Source organism: Mixophyes fleayi, chromosome 1 (assembly GCF_038048845.1).
Source record: "Mixophyes fleayi isolate aMixFle1 chromosome 1, aMixFle1.hap1, whole genome shotgun sequence".
In the NCBI taxonomy this organism is placed as follows: Eukaryota; Metazoa; Chordata; class Amphibia; order Anura; family Limnodynastidae; genus Mixophyes; species Mixophyes fleayi.
The window spans coordinates 437,858,320-437,886,230 of record NC_134402.1 but is presented as its reverse complement, the minus strand read 5'-3'; the positions used below and the strand labels follow the sequence as shown (position 1 = coordinate 437,886,230).

General features: G+C 40.9%; 1 protein-coding gene across 2 annotated transcripts; it reads right to left on the bottom strand.

Moving 5' to 3' along the window:
* Positions 1–1,613: 1,613 nt before the first annotated feature.
* LMAN1 (lectin, mannose binding 1) lies at positions 1,614–27,911 on the bottom strand. 2 transcript variants are annotated; one of them, XM_075184790.1, is made up of 13 exons: positions 27,678–27,911; positions 23,609–23,763; positions 23,361–23,468; positions 19,221–19,282; positions 17,962–18,061; positions 17,745–17,868; positions 16,842–16,900; positions 16,030–16,162; positions 14,660–14,844; positions 14,085–14,158; positions 5,693–5,840; positions 4,372–4,487; positions 1,614–4,045 (listed from the first exon to the last, which is right to left on the bottom strand). In XM_075184790.1, the coding sequence occupies exons 1-13, from the start codon at positions 27,874–27,876 to the stop codon at positions 4,009–4,011; spliced, it is 1,500 nt and encodes a 499-aa protein (XP_075040891.1). In that variant the 5' UTR covers positions 27,877–27,911; the 3' UTR covers positions 1,614–4,008. The 2 variants fall into 2 exon arrangements, with proteins under 2 accessions (XP_075040891.1, XP_075040892.1); XM_075184791.1 differs by having other exon boundaries at positions 14,085–14,155.

Sequence of the window (27,911 nt, the reverse complement as noted above, 5' to 3'; positions counted from 1 at the left end):
AGGGGATGATGTAGAATCATGAGTAGAGACTGAGAAGGAGCGGTTGGTGAGGTAAGAGGAAAACCAGGAGAGGACAGTGTTACATAGGCCTATAGATTTGAGAGTTTGCAAAAGGAGTGCGTGGTCAACTGTATCAAAGGAAGCAGGAGAGGTCAAGAAGGATAAGAAGGGAGTAGTGTCTATTGGATTTAGCAAGGATAAGGTCATTAGTGACCGGTTTCAGTGGAGTGGAGGGGGCGAAAACCAGATTGGAGCGGGTCAAGGAATGAGAGGAGAGAAAGGAGGCGAGATAGTTGTAGACAACCCGTTCAAGGAGTTTGGAGGCAAAAGGAAGAAGCGAAATAGGGCGGTAATTCGAGAGGCAGGATCAAGGGATGGTTTCTTGAGTATGGGGGAGACACGAGCATATTTAAAAGAGATGGGGAAGTTTCCAGAGGAGAGGTTGAGGAGGTGTTGCAGGGTGGAGCAGGCTTCAAGAGAGAGGGAGCGGAGGAGATGGCAGGGGATTGGGTCCTGTGTGCAAGTGGAGGGGGGAGAGGAAGAGGGAAGGGTATGGACTTCATCTGCAGATACCGGAGTGAAGGAAAAGAAGGAGGGTGAGCTAGCAGGAGGGGAGGGGAGAAAAGAGATAGCAGCAGCAGAGGAGGGTGAGAAGGGGGACGGAATGGGCATGGAGGGGGGAGAGGGTGCGGTAAGAAGGGACTGCTGGGAGAGGTCATGACGTATAGACTCAATCTTGGAGGTGAAGTGGGTAGCAAAGTCGACAGCAGAGAGCGTGGGGAGGGGGGAGTGAGAAAGGGGGAGGGGAGAGGAGGGAGTTGAAGGTGGCAAAAAGCCGACGGTGGTTGAAGGATTGGGAAGAAATGAGAGCTTTAAAGAAAGAGATTGTTCAATAGTGACTCTTGTGGAGAAAATTAAATGTAAGTGCTTTTATTTTCCTTTTTGGAGTTTTCTGAATATGAATCAGAGAAATTCTCAGTTGTAGAAATACTGAATATGATGCTTCAGCGGGAACATGAAGAGGACAGAGGGAGACTAGGTTATTGAAATTGGTGCCATTGGTGTATCATCTAGAGTTAGAAAGGGGCTGCCTCAGTGTAGGGAGGCTATATTATTTTCACCTTATTTTCCTATCATTTAATGCAGAGAAACCACATAAAATTAGAACAGCGTAATTATTATGACCCCATTAAAAGCTCTATATTAGCAGTGTACCCTGTGTAGACTAATGCAGAAGGCAGATTCTGGCGAGCCGATGGCGTGCTCATTTGAAATAAACTCATAAAAGTGTAAACAAGTCATAAGAAATCCTGCCTGGTCCTCTAAGAGATTAAAATTAAATGAAACGTCTTACTGATGGCTAGACACCTGGCTCCAATCTGTAGAAAATTCTAATTCCCACTTAAAATAGAGTGCAAGCCATGCACACATATGCAATAACCCTTTACAAAAAATAATCTGATGAAAAAAAAAAGAAAGAAGTAGATGTGGTTTTTGGCAGGGGTGAAATTTAGGATCTTAAAAAGGTCTTAAGTCTTCAATACCTTCTCCAGGATTACACCGTGGTTGGTAAATCACAAATTTCTTACGTTCGTCAATTAAACCCAGAAACAATATATTCATTCAATTTATTATTGGTTAAAAACTATTGCCCAATTTATGGTAATATATACAGCACTGATGCTGTACCACTCTATAACACTGGTTGCATTTGTCGATGCCAAACAAGTAGGTTTCTGACAGAGACATTCATCTAATTACATTTCCAGATTAACAATTCAAACAGAACAAATACACTGTATTTATTATAGGAAATACTGACTTTTATGGCAGACTGGTTTCAAACATTCGTCTTATACTGTTCACCTGCAGTTTCTGCTCGAGCAATACATGTTATATCTGGCACATAGGCAGTGGCACATTTTATTTTACAAACAAATTACAAATGCAGGTCATACAGATGGTTCACAAGTTTTGTTGTTGGACATTTCCTTGGCAGACTTGATATCTCTAAATCCTGGTCCTTCGCAGCACTGAGACATGACAAAGAATGATCCTTCTGAATATTCCGATTCACAAATCCAGATTGATTGGACAAATAGAGTCAGGAAACGATCAGAGAATGCAATGTATATACCGATAAAACAAATGCTTGTTTAGTTTGAGTCCTAAAATACCCATCGTTCCAGAGATGAAGTGTATATTAAGGCAGCAAAATTATTGGTAACAGAGATGCAGGTAAGTTGTGTCTAAATGAGACGCTTCCACAGGCAGCATGTTTTACCAAACTTCTATATTAAAAGTTCTTTAAGAGGAGGAAAAACAAAACACACAACACGCAAGCATTAAAAGAAATTCCAGTAGCACTATTATGTGTTTGTCATACTGTATTGTGTATAGTAGATCCAAGGCTCGTTCGCACCAATAATTTAGAAGTGGTATGCTGTCGGCAAACAGCTTGTGAACCACCCGAAGACTGTCACTGATCTGTGAGACTAACGTTTCAGCCTGTTCACCGCTAAGTAACGAAAAAGCTGCATGCAAACTCTATACTGATCTCGTGTCAATGAGCCCATCAGCGAATCTGCGCCTCTAAAGCCACAGAACTACACCGCTCAGTATGTCAGATCACAGATTGCCTACTGCTGGTGTAGGCTATAAATGATCAGCCTTCTGTTACAGCAGACACATAACAAAAGTAATAAGCAATTAAAGAGTGATAAAGTACAATGCATCGACCTGACAAGACATTCATGTTAAGGTAAATGCAGCTACAAAACCACAAGCCATGGAGAGAGAGCATCTCACAGCTGGACCGGTGTATGAACACGGCTGGATCAAAGAAAAACGTGTCGGCGACTCATTTCTGATACACAGATTAACCAGAGAAAAAGACTAATCTCTGTACAAAATGGGCACGGATCAGACAAATTAATTTTTAAAGGGCCAAAAAAGTAGTGCACAATTCTCCATTAATATATTCCAAGTTACAAAGGCACTAATTTGCTGGGGATTGTGTTGGTATCTGTGCTGATTTTGCATTATGCATCTATAAACTCTTGTTGTAGTATAAGTAGGCAGAGAATCCCTGAAGGGTTTGCCCTACACATTGAGCTAGTTTGCAATGCACGTGCCACTAACACTACAAGGTTTATTTAATAAAAAGTGTACTATAGGAACTGGAGAAAAGCTTTTGTTAGTTGGACATGTACAAGTGTGATCTAAATAACCTTACAGTGATGGGTGACCATCTACTTGTGCCATTAGTAAAAGTGAGCTTCTACCTTCAGATAACTAACGTACTAACTTAAGCACGCCTTCCTGCAAACTTTACTAAACACGTTTTTTCCCCCCAAGACTCTTTTGATGCTTTTCAACATGTTCCACGGATACAGTCCTTGTCCAGGACAAGTGTAAACAAGGTGCCAAATGGTATAAAGACATTGTTTGATGCTTATGGCTTCCTCCTTTTACCTTATAACAAAGTATTTAGTGTAAGCTGCAGGAGGGCGTATACTAACCAACAAATAAAGTTTATCTGAAGGTAAAAACCTCTCAATAAGTCTGCCTTCTTTTTACGAATATACATCTTGAGCAGTTTTCTACTACAGCCACAATGTTATTCACAACCGATAAAGAACCGTAAGATTAATTAGAAAATGACATCAACAAAGTACATTTAGGGGGAAATAGCCATCTGAACATGAAGAAAGCTTCTGCACCTGAGTGATTAGGATCATGTGGATAAAGAAAGCAGACTAGTTGTTACGGTAATCAGACGGAAACACACAGAGCTCTCCAATGGACACACTTTAAAAAATAGATTTAAAAAGAAAAAAATACTTTCTCTCTGTCTTTCTTGCATCTATGACCATCCAACAACAAAAGTCCTCTCGTTTCTCAAAAATTCAATAATTTAATCTAGCCGAGCAGTACTTAAAAAGTCCCTCTTGTACAGACATATGCCAGGCATATTGTGGTGTACGTTACACACAGTAAAACGGGTCATCAAAAGAACTTTTTGGCTGCAGCTTCTTGTTGACTTCTGAAAAACAAAAAGACGGAAACAGAGTTAAGTGTCAGCGTGCTTATCATACAGACTACTACCAGGAAGGGAAACGCATATAAATAGAGATGCCATAGTGTATATTCTGTGGCCTGTGAAACGCCATCTATATCATGTAATAAACAGTGTCCAAAACATGGAAAAGGTCATTGAAACTAGAACTTTTATCTTTTTACAAAGACCTTTCACAGTTCTTATGAACCCTACAGGTAGTACGACCAAGGACCATGACCTGACCCACCGATAGGGAATCACAGTTTTACACGAATCCGCCACTTCCTGCTGACAGAATGGACATTACTCACCTGTACATCATGTAACCGATGAAGAATATGCTCTGCACAGCTACAATTACAAAGAAATGTGTTGTAGACAAGCAGGACGGAACAGGAGGCTCTGGGCATTTCTGTTTTTCATGTGGCTAAAAAGAAGAATAAAATGTTTTAGGAGTATGAAGCCAACAAGCTAAATACAGGTAGAAGGAATGGGTAAAATGAGGACACAGAAGTTAGTAGCCCAACAAGAACTCTTTGACAAAAGAATTGTTGAAGCATAAATGAATATTGCATGAAGTAGTACTATTTTAGAAGAATCAATATTATACTAAATTGTCTGCAAAGGGGCAACTATGTTTTTTCTGTTACCTTATGGTTGAAATTAAGTTTTTACATCAATTAAAAGATATCTTTGCTGTCACTAATGCTCCTCACATACAGCCAACTCACAAGAGAAATCCTCCTAGTACCCAAATCAGAGAGCCAGCCCTCATTACAGAAGGACGAGTGCCCACTCATAGCTCTACAATAAACAATGTGGAAGCTGTTCCATAGAGCATTAGGCAGAGCTATGAATAACTTTGCACTGTGCAAGGAAAAAAAAACATGATTTTGAGGAAGCCCTAAGCGGTACATGCTGTGTTTACTTAATTAGCTGCAACTATAGGTGGAGTTGTTAAAAGCTGGCCACACACACAAGCGTTAGGACCACTGTTCAAACTGGGCACAAAAGATGAGAGGTCAAAGTGCCAGCAGTTGGAACTCATGCTAAGCACTAAACCTAATTCCAGATCACAAAGTATCCCGTAAAAAGGATTGGAAGATGATGACATGCCATATAATCAACCAATCATAATATTCGGGCATGGCATTCATTTATGTGCCACACTTGCCATCGGGTAATTTGCAGCATGAATGGTCAGCATAACTGTTGACAGTTTTCTCTGCCAATCCCCAGTTGGTTATGATATGAATGATTATTTAATATTCACTGTACAGAACTGCATAATATGGTGGCACTATACATATAAAATCATAAATAATAATTCCACTTCCTGAAAACAGATGTTAAAACAAGTGATGTATTTCAGTCATAAAGCAGTAAAAACTAGCAATGATTTACAAACCATCTTACCAACAGGAGGACATGAATTTAAAATATGCATTCTCTCTCTTTACTAACACAACAAGCGTGTTAAGTTTGATTTAATATGCAAGAAAAATACGGAAAAAAGGTTTACATCCTGGTGTATACAATCATAGTTAGACTTGAGCTTTGGGAATACATGCTAAAGAAGATTAAACCGTCTTGTACTCTGGTGCATTTGGCAATAAGCAGACAAACCCTTACCAAGTTCTTCTGCACTAGATGCTCAATGTCCCTCTTAACCACATGAAGATGTTCTTTGATGTCATTGAAGTGCTGTGTGGTCTCGTAGCCGGCAGAGCCCAAGTGCTGATTCCCAGACACCAATCGAACAGTTTCACTCATCGAGTTCCTAAACAACAAGAAGGCTGCTCAGTAAATCAGGTGATCAATAAAACACATTCTGCCAGTATTCTATACGGTGCACATGTTCACTATATGACTTCAAAAGGTCTAAGAAATGTTATCGGTTATGTCCGTTACATTTTATTTCTCCCAATTTCAATGAACTTAATAGATGATGTGGTTGGTAATGACACTCGGAAGGCAGGCACTGAAAAAAGCGAATTCGTTATGCTTAGACCTCAATATGTGAGACAAAGAGCACAGTTTCAAAGTGTACTAGATTTCAGATTATAGTTGTACTAATATGGTGATAACTTGTAATTTTGCTTAATTATGTTACACGTTTTTTCTTAACTGTAACCAGAGGTTTGTGTACTAACTATTAAATCCCTTTCTCGGAGGCTGTAGGGAACACAGATAGTGGGTCAAGATTTATCCCTTGGAGAACTATGGAGGAGCCAGGGAACCAAGACTCATCCTTGGTTTACAACTAGCCCAGTAAGGAGATCACACATTCCTGAGTGAGTTGGTCTGTGTTCCTATACAGCCTGGGAAAAAGGCATGATACAGCTAGTGAAAAAAAATCCTCTTTTCTCCACCAGGATTTCCCAAAGCCACCCCTCAATAGGAGGAGACAAGTATCTAAGAAGGTGCAGCCACCTGGAAGACCCAAGAGAACTTCTGGGTCCTTGACAGATGGGCTTGAAGATCTCACAGTATGTCCAAGACGTGGACAACTTTGCATTTGCAAGGGCAAGTTTGAAAGAAGGAACGGTACTAAATATGTCTTTTTTGTTTTTTGTGGAAAAACAAATAAAGCTGAGAGAACAGCCTAGCTGAAACAAGAGCTAGTATAAAAAATTACCTGCTAAGAGAATGACCTTCAAGGTGAAAAGTTACAATGGAACAAAATGGGAATCTCATAGGATGCATCATACAGAACCAGGCTCATTTCCCACGAAGAGGAAGGAGAACAGGAAGAAGAGCTGAACCATGTCGATGTTTTGTTAAAAAAAACCAAAACAAATATCTGGAAGCTATGTCAGTTGACACTTAAACCCCCCTCTTCCTAAGTACACAAAAAGAAATCAAAGGGGCTCCTAGAAAAATGAGACACTAAACATTTTGTTGTGAAGTCTCCAAGGCAAGGTCAGGTACAATTTCCAAACCCTGCGACAGAAATGAGATGAGAGCTACCATGTCCACAGCATAGTCTCAACAATAACAGAGTCAGTAAGGCCCTTTCGCTTGAGAATCATGGAATCAAGAGCAATGCCATTAATGCAATTTCTGTCAGGGGACCTGAGACAGAAGGTTTAAGGTAAAAGAGGGAGTCGCCAATGTTTATTGATAGAGAGATTGATCAGGCCAAAAGAACGTACACAAAATTGGAGAAAAGCACCGTGAAACCAAATTGAAAAAAGCCCCCCCATGTGAGGGTGTGAAGATAAGTAACTTTGATGTCCAGTGACTGAAAAACTCCTTCCCTCCTAACCATAATCACATAGTCCATCTTGAACTTGTTTAAGGTCTTCTGATCAAAAACAGGGTGGAATAAACGATCCTGTCTGGAAGCCAAGAAATGGCGGAAATAAAACCACTAGCCTCTGAAGATCCGGGACAGAAAGACTATTCTGAAGGCAGCAAACACACTTCCAGCCCATAGCATCCTTGATGATCTTCTGCAGCTCCAGTGTAAAGAGGGCCTCGGCTGAAAGAGGCAGTGTAGACAGGGACAGTTTGGAAGTGTTGTCTGTTGACCAAAATTTCAGCCAGAGGACACGTCACTGAAATGGTCTTATAACTGTCCGCTAACCTGGTGAAGCCTAGGGCCATATCCTGTGCGTAGGACAATGTGTCAAGCTCTGCCAAGGGTGTTCCACTTTGCAACACCTCCGGGAATTGTTTCAACCAAAAGATACATTGACCACCCAGGTGGGTACAAGCACCAAACCAGTAGTGAAAAACAGGCAATCCACAACAATAACAAAGTTCTGATCAGTGGGGAGGGGGAGAGAACTGGGTGTCAGGATCACTTTCCAAAAAGAGAGTAATGTCCAGAGGTAAAAATACTGCTCTGATGAAACAGTCAACAGAATCAGTCGTAGGGAGGACTTCAACAGATCCTGGAAGGGCTGACGAATAGTCTACGGCTGCATTCTCTTTAGACTCAGAGGAAGGTGAAACTATGCAAGACAACTTTCCTCAGAAGGGATGTGAAGGACAGAGTTAGGGAACAAGTCCAGACAGGAAGCACTGTTGGTAGGAAAGAGTGTGCCTGAGGGACTGGCCCAGTCTGGTACAGACATCGCCTGGAAAGTTTCAGCTTCTGATACCCTTTAAAGGGGGATGAGTCACACTTGCCTCCCACTGGGCTTGCTAAGCAATTGAAAAGAAAACCATTCCCCCTTAAATGGGGGAAGCCGGGGAGAGCAGGAGATAGTCCTTGTCAGCCAACACTGTGTCCTCTGGACCCACGAATGGTCCCTGTACATGCTTAATCAAGTCTGGAGGTTGTAGCAGGTTCAGAACCATGAGGACACTCCAATTGTATAAGAATTTCTGTTACCCTAGTACTCCTACAACTTGTCTGTCCTGCACCTATCAAATAGGAGCCTCTAAGGGATGTCCCCTGGACTCTCGCGTTTCCACAGGCCCCTGCACCAGACACAACAACTGACATCTATCATCCTGAGATCAGGAACAAGGCTGCCCTTGTTAAGGATGGCTGTCCCCCGATTAGTCATGGAGAAAATGCCACCAGACGGCCAGATAATAAAACAGAAGTGCTGTTCCTTCCTCCCTCTACCTGGGACCCTGTGGTAGGCAGGGTTGGAGAACTGGTGATGCCGCAGAGGTCTCCAGCAATCCGACTCCTCTCCTCACCCACTTGACCCATAGCGGAGTTCAGGGACAGAGATAAAGGACTGCCGAGATGGAGCGAGGCATGGGTTCCACCCCCTCTAGCTAGTGTAAAACGCCCCCCAAAAAATTAAAAAAACTAAGGGCAAAAAGCCCTGTGCTTATCTCCTATGCAAGGCATTGGAAAAATGAGGTGTTAATTCATTTCTCCAATGCCCCGCTTCCTAGGAGTGAAATACAGCCTACTGTCTGTGTCCCCTATTGCTAAAGGGGAAATACATCATATACCTCAGCACTGCCACTGGTTTCTGGTTGACCAGCAGGCCACATTCTTTGGACTATTCCGTCGGCCCACAAAATGGCTACAACGTTTGCATTTAACCACCAATAAATCCTCGTTTTCATACGCTATGACATTTATATGTTTTAGAGGATTCCCGGATGAAACCTGAGCTGTACAACGTTAACACTGAACAGGCACATCTGACACACCGTGCCAGAGTCCAACGATCATCTAGATTAAAAAAACCTTTACGCTTGTCCTTAGATGAACAGGAAATAATGAGCATTGGAATTTTCCTTTTATTGCTTCAATATATAGGTTCAACTTTAAAATAATATATATATATATATATAAAAAATATATACATATACACACACACACACACACACACATATATATATATGCACATACATACACACCTATATAATGTCTCTATATATCTATATCTATCTTATATATCTATCTATCTATAGATATATATATATATATATATATATATATATATATATATATATATATATATATATGTATACAGATAGAGACATTATATAGTTGTGTGTATATATATATATATATATATATATATATATATATATATATATATATATATATATATATATACACACACATACACACACACATATACACACACATTTATTTTTTTATATATATATCTATCTTCAAGTAGGACACAAGTGTTTCTCTCTGTATAATAAACCCGATTGTAACATCGCATGGAGACATACAAAGCTTTCCAAAAGAAATTAATACAGTTGTGCAAGAAATGAAGAGGCTTAAGGATAAGGAAAGATTTAGGGCTAAGGTCCAAGATTACATTTAACATAAGAGAAACTCATTTCCCATACTGGAATAGTTTAGCCTCAGGGTTTTTTTTTGTCTTCCATTCTGTCGTTACAATAGAGAAAAGAAGTATAATTAAAATATAGCCTGTGTTTAGGTAGCAGGCCGTTTACACAGATCTGTAACGTGATCAGATAAGCGCACACGGACATGCTGCTTAATCAATATGCTTGTATCGCTGGGCCGCGCTGTTATGAGGCTTTTTTAGTTGCAAAGGAGATTAAGGTCTGTAACGGGAATATTTATCATGTGGATTTTAATCCCTTTTCTACTTCTGGCAAAAGACACAATGGAAAGCTAAACCCAGTAACGGAATTTAGCCCCGAGAAGCTTATTCTTTGTAATAAAAGAAAACAAACAAAAAAAATCTCACATATTACAGATGGCCCGTGTTTTTAAGGCAAACAGGAAAAAAACAACACAACCCAAACAAGTTATAATATAGGGGACCTTCATCACCAGGAAAGAGAATATTCAACCTAAGAAATGTCAGGACTGGAGCCCACTTTTAATATTTACAACAGTTTGGAATGTAAGGTGCAAAATATATTTGTTTCTTTGATCCTGTGTAATGTTTTTCAGAATGGCCGACCACCAAACTGAGGACTCCGTAAAACAAGCCTCTAATCTGCCAGAGATCACTGCTACTAGGAAAGGGCCAGGAAAATCCACATGGAGTTCAACATTAAGCCATTGCTCCAATAGAGAAGAACGAGCACACAGAAATATAACATGAGATTCCCTATAGTCTTGTATCAGCATCTACAGATAATTGTACTCGAACATCCACTGAGGCCCTCTGACCCCTCCTCTCATTCCTTGTCTCTCACCCCTCAGCTTTTTAGGTCTTTCACTCAGAACCAGGAATTCTTACAGCTGTCATAGGGACCAAACACCCCTACGGTCACATTTCTGTCTCTCCACCCTACTGTGCCCACCCCCCCCCCCTCCCCTCTTTAGTGGCTCCCTGTCCCCATACATTGCATAGGTAATTAGGGCAGCACTTATATAAAATAAAACTTTATTTGCTGCTAGGGTCAGGTGCTTGGAAGATACAATGAAGGGACGAAATTCCTCAGCGTCTTCTGACCTGGTCTTGATGGCAAAACAAAGTTGAAAACATTGAAACAGTGACAAACAGCTTCAGCGCACTACTTCTGCCTGCCTCGAGGGCGGCGCTGTTAGAAGTCAGAGGAGTAATGTTGCTTTATTTCATCTTCAGAACACCCAAACCAGGTATCAAATGAAGCTGCACTGTACTGAATTAAATTAGGGCATCAGTACAGAGACATAAACGAGGATCTGTGGATACAAAGTATGAGTGACCTTCTATCAACCAAACACACACTCACTTTGGAATCACTGGTGCTAAAGAGCTTAACACACACTTCAGTTCCTTGCATCCATCTCTCTACAGATTCCCCCTACTTAGAACTAACAACCTTTCTTGCCCCCTGAATGTGTAGTAATGCCCAGTTTTCTGAACAATAATTGATAATCTAATAGCAATAAAAGCAAATAATTGACTATGGACTCACACTTTCTGTGTTACATCCAATGTGGTTTATGGTGGATGACCATGTGCAAGCCACTTTAAATATGCGGGGGGCCACATGGTCCACTGATGCCAACGACACAAAAACAAAACAAACAAACCCCAGAAATACTTTGTCCGGTTCTTTGTAATGTACAATAAACAAAAACAGGTATTCTTATAGTTGTCATAGGGATCAAACATCCCTACGCTCACCTCAATTTTTAGTGACGTTCTGTTGTCGTCACCTGCCACATTTGAAGTGGAATGTTTCAATGAAATGTTCAATAGGTGAGCTCAAATATTATTTTCTCGTTATAAGCTGCCGTCACCAAAACAAGGAATGTTCTTTCGAGACCAAACTGCTTTTGTAATATTTAATCATTTAAAAGAAAAGCGTTTTTCTATATACTAGATACTAGTGTCCATTTAAACTTTCTTATGCTTCAAAAATCAAACCATGCATACTGCAAATTGTTAACCTATATATCTGCCAAACACATATATATTTATAACTCTCTATCGAGAGAGAGTGAGAGATATGAAAGTGATATATATATATATATATATCACTCTATATAATATCTCTCTCTCTCATATATATATATACATACATACATACATATACACATACATATATATATTCATATATACACAAACACATATACACACAGTTAATAAACAGAAAAGGCTTAGGAGACATTTCCACATTGGAATAGTCAATAGGCTTCATGCCAGGACTTAATCACACAACACAAATCCTCAGCATATTAGATATTAACCGGTATTATTAAATCTTAAGCAACACATGAAAACAGGCAGTCACTAATCAGATGATTTGGAAAGAAATCCACAAATCCGTGCGAGGAAATGACTTAATTCTCTAAAGGAAGATGAGCAAAAATGAATATGAGCAACAATAAGCAGAAAAGAGGCTGCTCACTTGTCTAAGAATACTCCGAGACAATTCTAATTCTAATCTGGGCCAAGCGGAGTTTATGTTAAATATTAAATAAGACCAACGCTTGAGACTTTAACTGGTAAATCTAATTTGCTCACTTCGAATAAAGATTTGGAAAGAATATTAAAAGCAAAAGCTGCAGTAGTAAACAAAAACTATGATAATCTTCAGACACAGCTGACCTACTTAGAGACAGCGCAGCCCAATGGGAAGAGACTGGTCAAGCTGCGGGTGTTACACATTGCACTATGTAACAGGTGACATCTCTCTTCTGACATAGGGTAGTGTCAATTGTAGGACAAACACAGACCATGTGACATAGCATATTCTCCATTTATTAAATGTATTATAAGAGAGCCCATAATACAAATAGATGTATAAAACAGGTAAAATGTAACCTATTTTTAAATAAGAAAAAAAAATGTTTTTTAAAAGCTGCGGTAAAAACGAACAGCTTAAGAGATTGAGTCAAAACTATGGCCCAAGGCTATTTTAGCTCGATATTAAAGGAAACATGAGGTTCACAGGGAAAGGACCTCGACACACTCTTGGCCTGTACGATAAGAATACAGAGGAGTGCAGAATGGGAGAGTTACAGACAAGAGGGATTCTGGGAGATCCGTAGAGCCACACCTGAAATGTAAGTATGCAACTCCTTCCATAACATCTTAAGACTAGAAAGCCCACACAGGTTGGGATTGTGCCTGCTAATTAGGCAGTAATAAACCAAATTGGCTGCAAACTATAGTGTGCACAAAACCAGCGCGAATCCACATCATATGAGAACACAAAGATGTCTATTAGGAGTGGTGGAGAACTGGATCATACGGTGTTCGCAATCTTCCCCACAGCATGAAAGGGTCGGATCTGCCAGGCCCAGTGAGATTGGCCACATATAGAAGAATCTTGTTTCATGGGTCTTCCATTTTTGCCAGAACTAAAATATTCAATGTAAACTGGGAACAGCAGTATCAGAAATTCCGGAACACCGTTGCCCCATGTATTTATTTATATTTTTAATTACCATGTCTGTCTCATTTTACCAATTTATTTAACTTTCCATATGTTATTTGTTCTTATTGTTCCCCAATAAATTTTAACCATACGGGGCCTGATTCATTAAGGATCTTAACTTAAGAAACTTCTTATTTCAGTCTCCTGGACAAAACCATGTTACAATGCAAGGGGTGCAAATTAGTATTCTGTTTTGCACATAAGTTAAATACTGACTGTTTTTTCATGTAGCACACACATATCAACTTTAAATTTCAGTGTACAAATAAGCTATCAAGTATTTGTGTGCTACATGAAAAAACAGTCAGTATTTAACTTATGTGCAAAACAGAATACTAATTTGCACCCCTTGTATTGTAACATGGTTTTGTCCAGGAGACTGAAATAAAAAGTTTCTCAAGTTAAGATCCTTAATGAATCAGGCCCAAGATATTCATCTCTGGCAAGTTATAATATATAGGGTAATAGAACTGTATTGTGGAGGAGCAGGATTCGCTGTACGTGATTTACTGTTTAATTGTACTTCCTGGAGACAGCCGTTTTGTGAGCTGAAGCAATTATAATGAAAATCCAGCCTATTCATTCACTGCAAAACATCTCATGCTTCAGCGACGACTGTGGCTCTCCGTGACGGAAAGCTCATTAATACGGCTTCAGTCCACAAAAAGGCTGCTTCCGCTGGGCATAGGAGATGCATGCACCCTAAGCAAAGAGGAGGACGGAAACGTTTTCTTACCTCATCTCACTAACGTGCTTTAACACTTCTCTCTGACCATTAAGAAGGATGTCCAGCTCCTGTGGGGCAGCCTGGAGAGGAGAAAGGGAAGTATGAGCAGTTACCACTGTGTGTCAGAATGGTCTCCGAGCAGCCATTTCTTTGGAGACTGTCACAACCCAGCTCTCAATTACAACACTCTCAATTCAAGTATTTACAAAAATAATGGGGGGAATGCCGAGCAAGATCATAAAAACTATGGTACTGAAAGAGTAGTAGATGCTTGGGACAAGCAAGTAACCCATTAATGTACAACACCAACAAATGAGAGTGCTTTTTTTTTTCTTTCATTTTCCACCACCAAAATTAAAATGTTTGCGTTTCTGGACAGAAGTTATTTAAGCAACCAATTCCAGATGGCTGCAGCTTTTCTTATGGGAAGACATTATAATAATGAAGGGGATATATAAAAGGCGCTTCCTGTGATTGTGCCAACGTCATACTAACAAGACAAACATGTCAGAGTTCTAGAACTCTGCTGACTTGCATCTGATTGGGGAGACACAGCTCTTGTAGAGACAGGGAACGTCCTGTACCTGCTGCTGGTCACCTCCTGCCCTCTTGGCCATCTCGTCAGTCACGGCATTCACATATCTCCGCTGCTCGTCCAGGATCATATCTAGCTGCCGGTTCAGCTGCTTGATCTCAAGGTGAATGCGGTTCTGACCCTCGAAAATCTGCCTGACCTCCCGGTCATTCACGGACTCAAACATGTCATCCACTAAGAGTACAGCGACAACAGAATTACAGCTAAGTTATGTTACCAGAAGAGAGAAATAACAATCACTGTGCTAAAAGGACATGGCCACAAAGTATGGGTGAGGTTTACACTATGATACACAGATGCAGGAAATGCTGGAGTATAACCTTAATGCTCAAGCTGCATCCCCATGAAAAAGTGTGATTTTATTTTATTTTTGTTTTTTTTTTTATTATTGTTTTTTTAACATAAATCACTCTGGTTACATGTAAGACACCTCATTTCTTTCTGGTTTTTTTGATCAAACTACTGTTGATTTACATTTTGCCAAGTGTCACGTAGTTACCGTTGTAATTAGTCACGTGACATATTATGTAGTGAGCAGCGAGGCTTTGTAACGCCCCTCAGCTCAGCATGTAAGTTCATAGCAAATCCCCCCATTTCCTTCCTGTGCATCACATGACCACTGAGGAGCTTCCTGACTGACTGGCTCGTACAGATCAGCTGTCATGAATGCACATGACAGCTGAAACCAAACGCTTCCACCTGAGAGACACTATCTTGCCATGGTAGCCATGTAACAATCCCCAACTATTGCTGGTGGGGGGTCTCCCCTGGAAACCCCCTTGTTTGCATCTGTGTCCGACCTTTATTGTATTCGACAGAGAGGATATATTAACAGGTGCATCTGAGATCACAGAGATCTCACACACTGCTAGAAGTGACAGCCAGATCCTGATTGCAACATTAATCCTTCATACAGGAGCCTTCTGGTTCTCACTTCTAACAGTACATCGGATCCCAGCCCTGTCCCCAGCAATTCCTCAATACAAACACAGTAATGTTTGTGAAACAGCTAAGTGACACAAATCAACAATCTGTGGAACTACCCAGGAAAGCCCCATTAAACATCCTGTATAGTATTTTTTAAAAAAAAAAACTAACAGTGTGACATTTGTGGAGAGCACAGCTGTGACTGGCCACATATATTTAAGTCCTTGAACCAGATCAGAATTTTCCCATAAGATTCTATAATGCCATCACGCAATACGCTACAATTGGGAGATAAAGCACTCTTGTAATTCCATTCCCCATCCTACCACACCAGCATTAGATGTAAGACACTACACTAAATATTGCATTGAAAATATTGAAGTAAAGTATTCTTGTTGCTAGAGCAGCAGTGTAGTGTGTATGTGTACATGCCTGGGTGTTCCTTCATCTCTGGGTGGTCTTTATTGTAGTCGTCCTTCCTCTTATCGAGTTCTTGTTGAAAGTTGTCAAACTCCTCCTGGTACTTGTCTTTTTCTTCCTTGGGAATCTCTCCATCTAGTGCGGGCTGAAGGACATCTGTGTTACATTCCCATACAAGAAACACTGTCCACACACCAAGCACAGTTACACTGCCTGGTTGTGTCTATACAGGGAGCAGCTACAGAGAAGCTACCGGCAGGTTATAACTTTTCGGCAGCCTCGTCCGTTCTTATCCAGTCAATTTTGGAATCGAACACACAGTGACTGCTCTTTTTATATTTTCTAATCCAAACAATGAGAGAATCATGTGGATGAACGTATCTGAGATAGTAGTGCAGCAAGTATGCTTTTAATGATCATGAAAAGAACAATAAAAGTATGCGCTTGGACTTCATTAGCGTTAGAATTAGCTAGCAGTACTGAAGTCTTCCAAAATCATGATTGTAGACCTCAGGTTTAAGATCAGATCACATTTCCAAACATAAAAGCCATTTTGTGACATTATGCACCTGTTACTACACAAATGTACCAATTTATAAGAAAAGTGAGCAGATTAGCAGGAAAACATGGCAGCTATGGGAAGGATGTAATATAGCTAGTGTCTACTGATGGAAAGCGCTGGTCAGAAAGGGGAGTCACTGGCTAAGCACAATCTCTGCTCATAAATGCACCTAGTTTTTTTTGCAAAAAAAAAAAAAAAGCAGTCAGATGAGAAGCTGGAGATATTTACAGGGGACTATTCATGAGGGTCAGACATTACTCACTGCATCTTTGCCAGGCTCAGTCAGTTGAAAAGTGAGAAAAGACAGCACGTCATGGTCATCTGTAACAAAAACACACGATTACAATTATGTTTACATATGTAAATTAATGTTATTCTCCGAATCCTTCAAGGGAGGGAAGTGGGCTTCAGCCTGAGACATTAACACTGGACACAATTATCCAGCATTGAGAACATATGAACGGATTTCTGCCACTAACGCACCGTCTTAGGAATACCGCCTATCGACTCTCTAAGAGCTAGTGACATCACTAAGATCAGCATTCTTAGACCACAAAACTTGCACATAGCAGAAGTAAGTGAAGTACTGCATGCAGCGTTGATGGAGCCAGTTCCTAGTGAATTGATAGGATGCACTGCTTTTACCATTAAAACCGCTTCTTCATGCGGAGAAAGAATAAATATAACTTCATGTCGGGGGTGAGGGGTGGAGGTGAGCCGATGTCGGGGGTGAGGGGTGGAGGTGAGCCGATGTCGGGGGTGAGGGGTGGAGGTGAGCCGATGTCGGGGGTGAGGGGTGGAGGTGAGCCGATGTCGGGGGTGAGGGGTGGAGGTGAGCCGATGTCGGGGGTGAGGGGTGGAGGTGAGCCGATGTCGGGGGTGAGGGGTGGAGGTGAGCCGATGTCGGGGGTGAGGGGTGGAGGTGAGCCGATGTCGGGGGTGAGGGGTGGAGGTGAGCCGATGTCGGGGGTGAGGGGTGGAGGTGAGCCGATGTCGGGGGTGAGGGGTGGAGGTGAGCCGATGTCGGGGGTGAGGGGTGGAGGTGAGCCGATGTCGGGGGTGAGGGGTGAAGGTGAGCCGATGTCGGGGGTGAGGGGTGAAGGTGAGCCGATGTCGGGGGTGAGGGGTGAAGGTGCAAACACAATAATATAGAGAAAGCTTTAACCTGCGAGGCCTCCGGTGGCTGCAGATATCCCGAAGAAACCTTGCTGGGGCAGAATCATGTTATTCACTTTGGCACAGAACTCGTAGTCATCTCTGTCCGGCGTGAAGCCATTGTTAATCATCACCTATAAACAATATAGAAACAAAGTGCTTCAGGATAAGATAAATATTTGGTAATTCTACCCACCAGCAGTCACTTGTATCACAGAAACACTCACTGTTAGAGTCTTCTTGTAGTACGTGATCTTTGCCCGTACTGGGTACGGCTTGTTACGGAAATCTCTCTGGCAGGAGGACAGTGATTGCGTCGAACCATCGCTGGAGACAAAAGTACAAAAACAGTTATGTTTCCAGTGAACCCACATATATAAAGCAGTGTCATACAATTTGTGTTCATAGGTAAAAGGGACACAAATCCTATATTGTTTAGTTTACTTTCATCATTTTCGAATATTAAGGGATGAATATATACAAATATTGCACAGCTCAACATTCAATAAAAATTACATTTTTTTCTCTTCACTTCCCAATAATATCCCCCAGACCTCGCTGGTCAAACTGAATAGTTTGTGATAATACTCTCACAATACAATAGTTTTCCACAGAAGAAAAATATGGTAAACACAGCAGGTAAAGAGGAAGGGACAGGAAACACACAGCATGTAGTCCCCATTACCTAAACACAGTGGAGGCAGCCAATGGTAATTCAAATGCTGTACGCAATGAAACGGCTGTTCATTTTTTTTACTGCGTCTCATGTAAGGATAGTAGCGCTTGTAAAACAAGAACCCATTAGATCGCTAGATTGTAAACGTATTACAGGTATGGGCCATACTCACAGCTATGACGGAGTTCCTCCTTCTACAGTCTGCAGGGGAAGTACGGCTAAACAATTTAATGTGGAAGTAATGTGGAAGGGGCCATGCAGGATATAGCAGGGTAATTTTTCTTTGTAAAGTAATTCAGTATTGGTCTTCCAAATTTCAGCAAAAAAGGCTCTTATCCGAAAAAATCTAAGTTCCAAACATTCTGGATAATCGAAGTCCTAACTGTGAGTGCTATTTTGTCTATTATCATCTATTTATTTTAAATAGCCCCACTAATTCCGCAGCGCTGTACATCAGTCCCTGCCCCATTGGAGCTTACAATCTAAATTCCCTGACATACATACACACAGAGAGAGACTAAAGGCAATTTAATAGCAGCCAATTAACCCATCAGTATGTTATTGGAGTGTGGGAAGAAACCGGAGCACCCGGAGGAAACCCACGCAAACACGGGGAGAACATACAAACTCCACACAGATAAGGCCATGGCTGGGAATCGAGCTCATGACCCCAGTGCTGTGAGGCAGAAGTGCTAACCACTGAGCCACCATGCTGCCCCCTATTAAAATTATTTCATTCACAAAAACATTTCCTTATTAAATGAAAGCACGGAGGATAAAGCATTTAAGCGGAGCAAACAAAACACTTACTTTTGATGGTCATACTGTAGTTTGCCATTATTGCCCACAACCATAATTGTTGGATTGTTTTTCTAAAAGGAAAAAAGAAAGAAAAGAAAACGACTTAAATCTTGACCACAATACATACATTCCCTGTTTTCCTCCTGACATGCACTGCAGCAATGAACAAAATGGCCTTTATCACATTTAGCAACAGGGTCAAGGGATTGTTAATCTCTATAACACAAATGCCTTAAGCCCAACAGGCTTGTTAATGTACAGTAAATCACATAGGTAGTGCTGTGGACAAGCTCCAGACTGCACAGTCTAAATATACACCAGTAACTAGACATTGGTGCAACTGATCAATGGATATTTTCTATTTAGTATCCAGGGGAGGGCTGGCAAATTTTAGCCTGGGGGGCGAGACTCCACAGGTGACCCTTGTTAGGATCCAATTTATTTAGGACAAAAGTGTTTGCTGTGTGGCATTTGTTATATACTGGATGATAATGACACCTGTGGGGTCAGGAATGTTTACATTAGGAAACCCAGAAAGGTGGAGGGAAGGAACAACATCATTATCTCACTAAGCTTCTCTCCTACTGCTTGGACATCACTGAGCTCAACAGAGAAAGAGACCTGCCTGAGTAAAGCCTCCATAAAGGTAATGTATACAAGCAGCTTGTGGTTTGGTGTTTGCTCCATTCCTGGCTTCTGCAAATCAAAATTGCACCACTGGCAGGAGCACTTCTGCAGACCGGCAAATTGGAGGTGTAATGTATAGCAACCAATCAGATTCTAGCTATCCTTTTCTAGCATGTACTTGATAAATAGCTAGCATCTAATTGGTTGCTATTGGCAACACCTCCAATGTTCTTTTTTAGAATGTTTGATAAATCTGCTCCACCAGATCCTGCTTCATTGAAGGCTATATAAACTGTTCTCTTGTGGCAGCATAACGACATCACACAGCGTCTCTGCGAGAAAGTAATCTGATACCTACAGCACTCCTGGACTGCAAGAGCAACAAGCGGAAGGGAAGGAGGCACCATGTATCAGCACAGGTGGCGTTTTATTTAAGCTGGGCACTAGTGAAAGCAGTGTATTTTTCACCAAAAGCACCAGGCAGGGTCTATTACTCTAAACACCATATAAGGGACGGGATATTCTCAGGATTTGTAGCTATCCTGTTACAGTTAGTAAAACTGTGTAAATTGGACCAGTTCACTGTGATCAGCAAATCAGTTAACACAACTACAAGTAAATGAAAATAATAATAATTGGATTTATTATTCTACATGATTTACAGCTGCCCTGATGATACACCCTGCTCCAGGGTACTAAAGACTGAAGAGTCATGTGAGAGAGAGCTTTAACCATCTATCACACACGACACAACAGTAATTTTAAAATGTGCTGTACTTAATACAGAGAGTTTAACATTATCCCTCTGTGCAGACAATGAGCAAACTTAGCGCCTTGTCTGCTATTATTGGACCTCTCAACGTAATCCCCCAACAATGTCATACACTGACTCACTACACAAGCCACGTACATCCCTGGCCATCACGCTATGTCCCCAAATTATTGTGTTACAAGAGGATAATCACACCTGGAGGATACTGAAAGGAGAGCTCTGAGAAGAGACAGCAAATAATGGAACTGTACTTAATGGTGAGCTCCGTAAGCAAACCTACTAGCATCATAACAGAAACTGGGTAAAGTCGAATAACAAAATGTCCTCATTAATATTAGACAAACACAAAGTTACAAATATTGAAAAGCTAAAAAATAGCTGATAACACTGGAGAGCCTATTGTACAGCAATAGTAAAAATCAGTTATTGTAATGTTTTGGCCAAATTAATGCCTTTTAATGTGCCTTTTCAACAGCATAGAAGCTTGGGTTTATATACAATGTATATCACGCTGACACTCCATACAAGTAACTATTGAGGTCTATCAGATCTGTCGGTCATGATCACCAAGTACCTCCCCCTCCCATACACCAAAGCGAACCCATCCACCAATTATGATCCCTGCCCTGTGAATCAGATCATGACCGACAGCTGTGTGCCCATCTAGATAAAACTGAATATTGCAATATATTATTTTGTCAACATTAAGGTATTTTATTTTCGTTGTTGCAGCAATAAAAGAGATTCTAACCATATATTTGTATCGCCTTCGTATTTGTACAGCGTAAATTTCTAGTATTATATATGTATAAAACATTCTTGTTATAGGATTTCACCTAGTCTTGATGAGGCTGCTGGTTATTCTGCTTGTAGAGGTCACTAGTTTGCCTTCTCTTCCCACTAATACCTCCTCCCAGAGTTCTCCTGGCAATCTAATTAAGCTGCACTAGCTCTTCCACAATGGAATAAAGGCAGCAGGGTATGGGTGGCTATGATAGCATTTTGGTGTAGCAAGGTTAAAAAATAAAATAAAATATGAAAATGCGACAGAAGATATAAACTTAGCAGCCAACCCCCCTAAGTTTGCGTTAAGAGGGATGAAACGGTGGTTAATACACATTTCCCCTTGTCCCAAGCATAATTAAAATCAGATACAATTTTTGAAGTCACGGTTCTTTTAACAAACTGGAAGATCGCACAGCTTGGAAAGGAATATATTCAGCAAACAGGAGCTAGAGTCATTAAACAAACAGAGTCACACAGTATTTAATGAGATTAGTGCTCATCCAATGCCCCAGTGCCACCCCTAAGGATATTGATTTAATTACTGGTTTGTGCCACCCCATGAATAATAATAAGTCAGTGTACATGATATACACAGCAGATAATTACACATACTCTACTCTATAACTATAAGTGGAAGTGTTTCTGTTCATGCGATGCAATTTTCTGGATTATATAAGTACTTTTTTTGACAAGTAGGTACCGTACCAGAAAAACATTGGTACCAATCACTAGCTTAATATCCAGATTTTAATAAACAGTTTGCTGCCCACGGGACTACACACCAGCCAACAATGGTCAGAAATGAAGAATATCAGTGCCCCTTTTCCCCTTAACAGACTTCCCTGGAAAAAAAGAGACTGTGCCCTGAGCATTCCTTGTGGTATATGGGCCAAGAGGTTACTGTGGTGGAGGAGAAGCTGGGAGTGATAGGACTAGGCAGAAGGTGTCTTCAGGATGAATATGAAGGATCCTGGTACAATGTACCACTTTACTCACAATTGTAACCAGCCCGATACTTGAACCTATTGTGAAATCAGCACACATCATCATCATCACCATTTATTTATATAGCGCCACTGATTCCGCAGCGCTGTATAGAGAACTCATTCACATCTGTCCCTGCCCCTTCGGAGCTTACAGTCTAAATTCTCTAACATACATACACAGAAGACAGACAGACAGAAAGGGGTCAATTTGTTTTGATAGCAGCCAATTAACCTACTAGTATGTTTTTTGGAGTGTGGGAGGAAACCAGAGCACCTGGAGGAAACCCACGCAAACACAGGGAGAACATACAAACTCCACACACCCACAATATCATTTCCTTATACCCAATGTGTCTCTGTACCCTATGCTTCAGCTAGTCGGGCCATGCAGAAGGGAAGGGGAAGACGATGTGAGGTTATACTGTTGCCTTAAGAGTTTACTATCTGCTATGAAGCTTTACTATCAGTTAATTTACTGACCACTATGTGGGAGATGTTAAAAAAACAAATATCTTGATTGCACTTTTCAATAACACAAAACCTTATTGTCTATACATAACACAACAATATTCCAGAAAATATTTAAATAGTTGCACTTTCACACAGCTTCTGGAATCAGAAAATGTAATTTTAATGTCAAAACCACAATAACAAAAAAACACACACAGATTTCTCCTTGATGTAGAAGCTTTGAATAATAGGAGCATTGTCCAAGCCTGGGGAACAGTCCTCAGATCTGGGGTTATAAGTTATAAGAAGCGTCATCTTTTACAGAGCTCAGTATTTGAGGGAAATGTAAATGGAAGAAATCACCAAATTCCATGCAAAGATAAGAGTTCACGTATTCATTTGTAGCAAGGATCCTGCTATGAATTGATCTAATGCAGTCTGCAGTGGTTAAGTAAACAGTTTTATCCTGTGTGACCCTTGGAACAAAAAGATAAATTCAATCAAAGTGCAAGAATAATGCAAACTAACCTTTCCGTCGTTGTCAAAGGAGTCAAAGAAGATCCCAACGCCATTCCACATGTCTGCGGCCCCATAAACTTCACCATCCAGGCCTTGGGCGGAGGTGTACCATATAGCCTGTGTGCAAAGTATAACATGTTATATACAGCGCACGCGGAATCGTACATACAACATTATAAATGTTACGTTTCCTGACCAGGAGATTGTACATGCTGATGATGTGCTGCGCTCTCTATATAATAAACTAGTATACATACCAACCCATCTGCACCAATTCTGCCGCGTCCTGTTACCCGAAACGTCACCTCCACTTCCCAATTCTCGAAGCTTGGGGACGATTTTGTCCAGACGGATCCTTTCTGGCTCTTCAAGGACGGCGTTATTCTAATTTGATCAGCACTGGGAATAGCATCTACAAGCAAAATCATGTTTGGTTACCAACATCTTTGAAGCACTTTGTCATTGGTTATAGTGAAGGAATAGGCTGCATTGTCATTAGTTTAGGGCAGTGATGGGCAAACTAAGTGGGCCGGATCTGGCCCGCGGGCCGTAGAGGTTCTATCCGGCCCGCCAATATTTTAAAAAATTTCATTAAAATATGCATAAAATTATTAGGGCAGACCCTGTGTGTCAGAACCTTCATTTTTATGCCTTCCCAGCTATTTCCTCCATTACACTGCATCCTCCTTCCCAAAAGGACACTTCGTATGTCAATCACTCAAACGCCTGCCCGCCCCCTAATGGCTGAAAGTCATGTGAGAAGAGATGGGCTGGGCCATATAAGGCGGATTTCGATTGGCTGCTGTGTTGTCAGTTAGTGGCTCACCAGAAAGACGGATCTGCAACCTGCTGAAATAAGGGCTGTGTCTGTACGATCGCTGCACTTATAGAGGTAACACTGCTATATAACACCCTCCCGTCCCATTCAAAACATTTGTATTATATATTTCGATATTTGAGTTTTTTAATAAATTATATTGGCCCGCCTAAAGTTTTTCTTTTTTATTTGGCCCGATCTTGAAAAAGTTTGCCCATCACTGGTTTAGGGTCTGCGCACAATATGGCTGCCACTGCGCTATGTGCAGGCAACAGATGCCCCTAGCAAAGCAACATGTATTTTCCATAACATCCATACAGTTAGTAAAGGATGTTTTTAGTGCTTATACAATACAAGGCAATGCAATAAGTACACAGATTTCCACCAATCCAAAGGAATGTCAGTTAATACAAGAACTGTCACTGCTTTGCAGGCGATTTTTCTGGGTCCCCATGGTTTGTCTCACAGCACCGGCTGGGCGATGCTGTGAAGGGGCGAGTCAGGGGCTGGAGTGGGTGGACCAATCAGAAGCCGCAAACACAACCAATGAAGCAGCTGATTGGTCCTCAGTCACACACATCCTTTACAAGTCCATTTTAAACTAATGAACGGAATGTTCACAACTTTAGATGGTAATGTAAGTTCTGACAAGTAGGACACTCTCTACATTCTGTCTCTTGCCCACACCTTCTCCGTCAACCTCATATGTCTTGTTCCTCTTCTATGTATGGTTGTTTTGTATTATTTATTGTATCGACTGCCCGGTGTGGTTTAGTTTTGTGTCGCCTTATAAAGAATGTGACATTTTTTTTTCTTATCTTGAATTGATGTGTGTGGGTGACAATAGATTCAATACAATCAAATACAGATGGCCAAATCAACTGTTAATCCGGTCGGATTGGGTTGGACAGATACATCCAAATGGAGCAAAATGAAGTTGAAAGATCCTACAACTTTCCTATACTGCACAGACTCCAAAAATGTATTTTCGCCTTTTAGATTAAAATTGTAAAGGAATCACTTGTTTTTTTTTAATGCAATTAAAAAGATCGGATCATAACGTGTGCATCTTGTTTCTACACTGATGTCATCAAACAGGAATGCAATTGTTTGTCCAGAAAATAAATTGATACTCAAGATCATGCAACCCAAACAATTATTCACTCTTCATCAATGATAGTCATTCTGCTTTACATAAAATGAACTGCTAAATCTAACCGATATCCCATATGTCATGCCGTTAAAGGAACCTACTTAATAATGGGTAGAATGTTTGCCCCCTTATTTGAAGCTTTTAGAATTACAACAGTATTATAAAAAAAAAAATAGAAAAAAATGTCATGTAGCTGGCATGACACGGTGTACGATTCCTAGTATTACTATAGGTTTCAATCACAGAGACTAAGTTTCCTGTCAGTTTCTGATTGTTTTTCAAGCCAGAGTTCACAAATACACGCAGACAGTACAAATATTAGTACATGACCACAGCTGCAGTGCCTACAGGGACACATCAGCATAAGCAGGCTTATCAGATAAGTGGGGGAAGTGAAACCAATACGTGTCAAATAACTGTACTTGGTAGAAGGGCGATGTTAGGTAAAATGGGTTTATGGGTGAAACTATCCATTACGCGCATGAACTTTAACGCATGGATTTCAATGGACCAGCTATCTGTTAGCTAATTCTATTTGGACACACTGCTTACAGACCATTGTATTTGTCTTATACAATTAATCACACATAAACAAGCAGCTAAAAATCATCCATGTCGTCTGGCTGGGTACTGGAAAATTAATATTCAGGCAAGTGCAAAAGATGCTTCCCATAATCACTAAAATAGTAAAGATACAAAAAAAAAAAACCACTTCTAGCACTAAGGTATTTGTGTTTAAAGCAATTCATCCATATTGCAAAAAGATTACATGAAAATGCATAAAATAACAGTCAGTAGGTTATTTGTCTAGAACATATATGATTGTTTCATATAAAAGCTGTCAAAGTCTACTCTACCACTATATAATGTATAAAGAGCCCTAAATATATTACTGATTTTTTTTCCCTATAAACCTTGTACAGACAATAGTAAAGTGACACCCACTGGCGTACTGATATCTTGGCAAATTATAAACTCCACATTAATTGCACAATATTAAATGATGGCAACATGCAGCTATCCATGACCTCCTTACGTGCTGTCACAAGCCTGAAAAGCTTTTTTTTTTCTCTGACAGTATCAAAAGTAAACAGCTACTGTGTAAATACCAATTGCCCGCAGCTCATTTAGAAGCAGATCGCAACCTTGGTGCTTAAACGAGGCTGAAGTTAGCTTCTTATTCAGCCAGTTTCTTATTCACCCACTAGCTTCTTATTCAAAAAACATTATTTTTAAAGGATTAAATCAATATGGATCACCGATTTAAGATTAGATTAACAAAAAAAAAGTGTTCCTTACACAGATTGCAACTGTATTTAGCCTGGCCCAATATGGGTTAGGGCATGAAATCAGGGACCTAACTTCAACCACATGGTCCTTAAATAATTATTATTGAACTTCAAACTCTGCAAGTTATTATTATTTATATGGTTCCACAAGGTTTCCGCAGCGCTGTACACAATACAAACTATTATACTGAAGGATCCCCAAAGATAAAAATCAATACATTGTTACAGCGTATCAAACAAGCAGCCCTTTACCAGTGGCAGATTCAATTTGGCGTGAGGTGACGCAATGTGGCTCCAGAACAGTCAGCGGAAATACATTGCTTCAGTTTTTACTGAAATCTCCGCTCATATTCCCTTGCGTCCCAGAGGTGCGATAATAACCGGCAATATGCCCATCTGAACAGCGGTACCTCGCGCCGAATTGAATCTGACCCTTAGGGGCATATTCAATTGCAGCGGCATTAAAACTACGACCGTTATTACAGTAGTAGTTAGCTGGAATTCAGCTCGCGGCTCAGGGAGCTGCGAGCTGAAATCCAGCGAGAAAAATACAGTAGTAACATTTTTTTCACGCACTATTACAGTAATAACGGTAATAGTTCGCAGACCGCGAGATTTTAGGCGTTTCTGCCAACAATTGAATATGCCCCTTAATATTCATAATTGGCTGATTCCCACTACCATATCTGTCAACCTGACTTTACCACAGGGTGATAACAGTCCACGTTGGACCTTCCATAATGGATTTGAGAAGAGTTTCAATTTTAATTTAAAAATAACTAATTCAGCCCAGATATTGCAACTAGGGAAATAAGTGAGAAAAGCAGAGTCAGAAGTGCCAGGAGGATTTAGTGTATGGGAGACAATATTGGGTCACAGAAGCCAGGCTTAGGAAATTCTCAACCCCCAGGTGTTGTGGAACTACAAGTCCCAGCAGTACTGGAAGTGGTTCCCTAAGCAGGTACCACACACCTCTGTCACTACTAGCTGCGGGAGGATGGAGAATGTCACACAGACAAGTGAAAGCACTTCAGCTATGTCCCCCCCAGGGGTAACCTCATACTTACTGCCTGTGTGAGTCCAGAATGGGACAGAGCCGTCCCCCTGCACCAGGTAGGGGCCCTTGAAGCTGTATTTATACTCGAACCTGCGGTGAGCGGGCTTGTCCTCCTCCTCTGCCCCGGTACCGTGCAGAGAGCACAGGATGAGCACCAAGCACAGCCCGGCTAGCGCTCGGAGATGCTCACGGTGAATGGACATCGCCATCTTGGACGAGGACTGACGTCACAGTGACAGAGGGG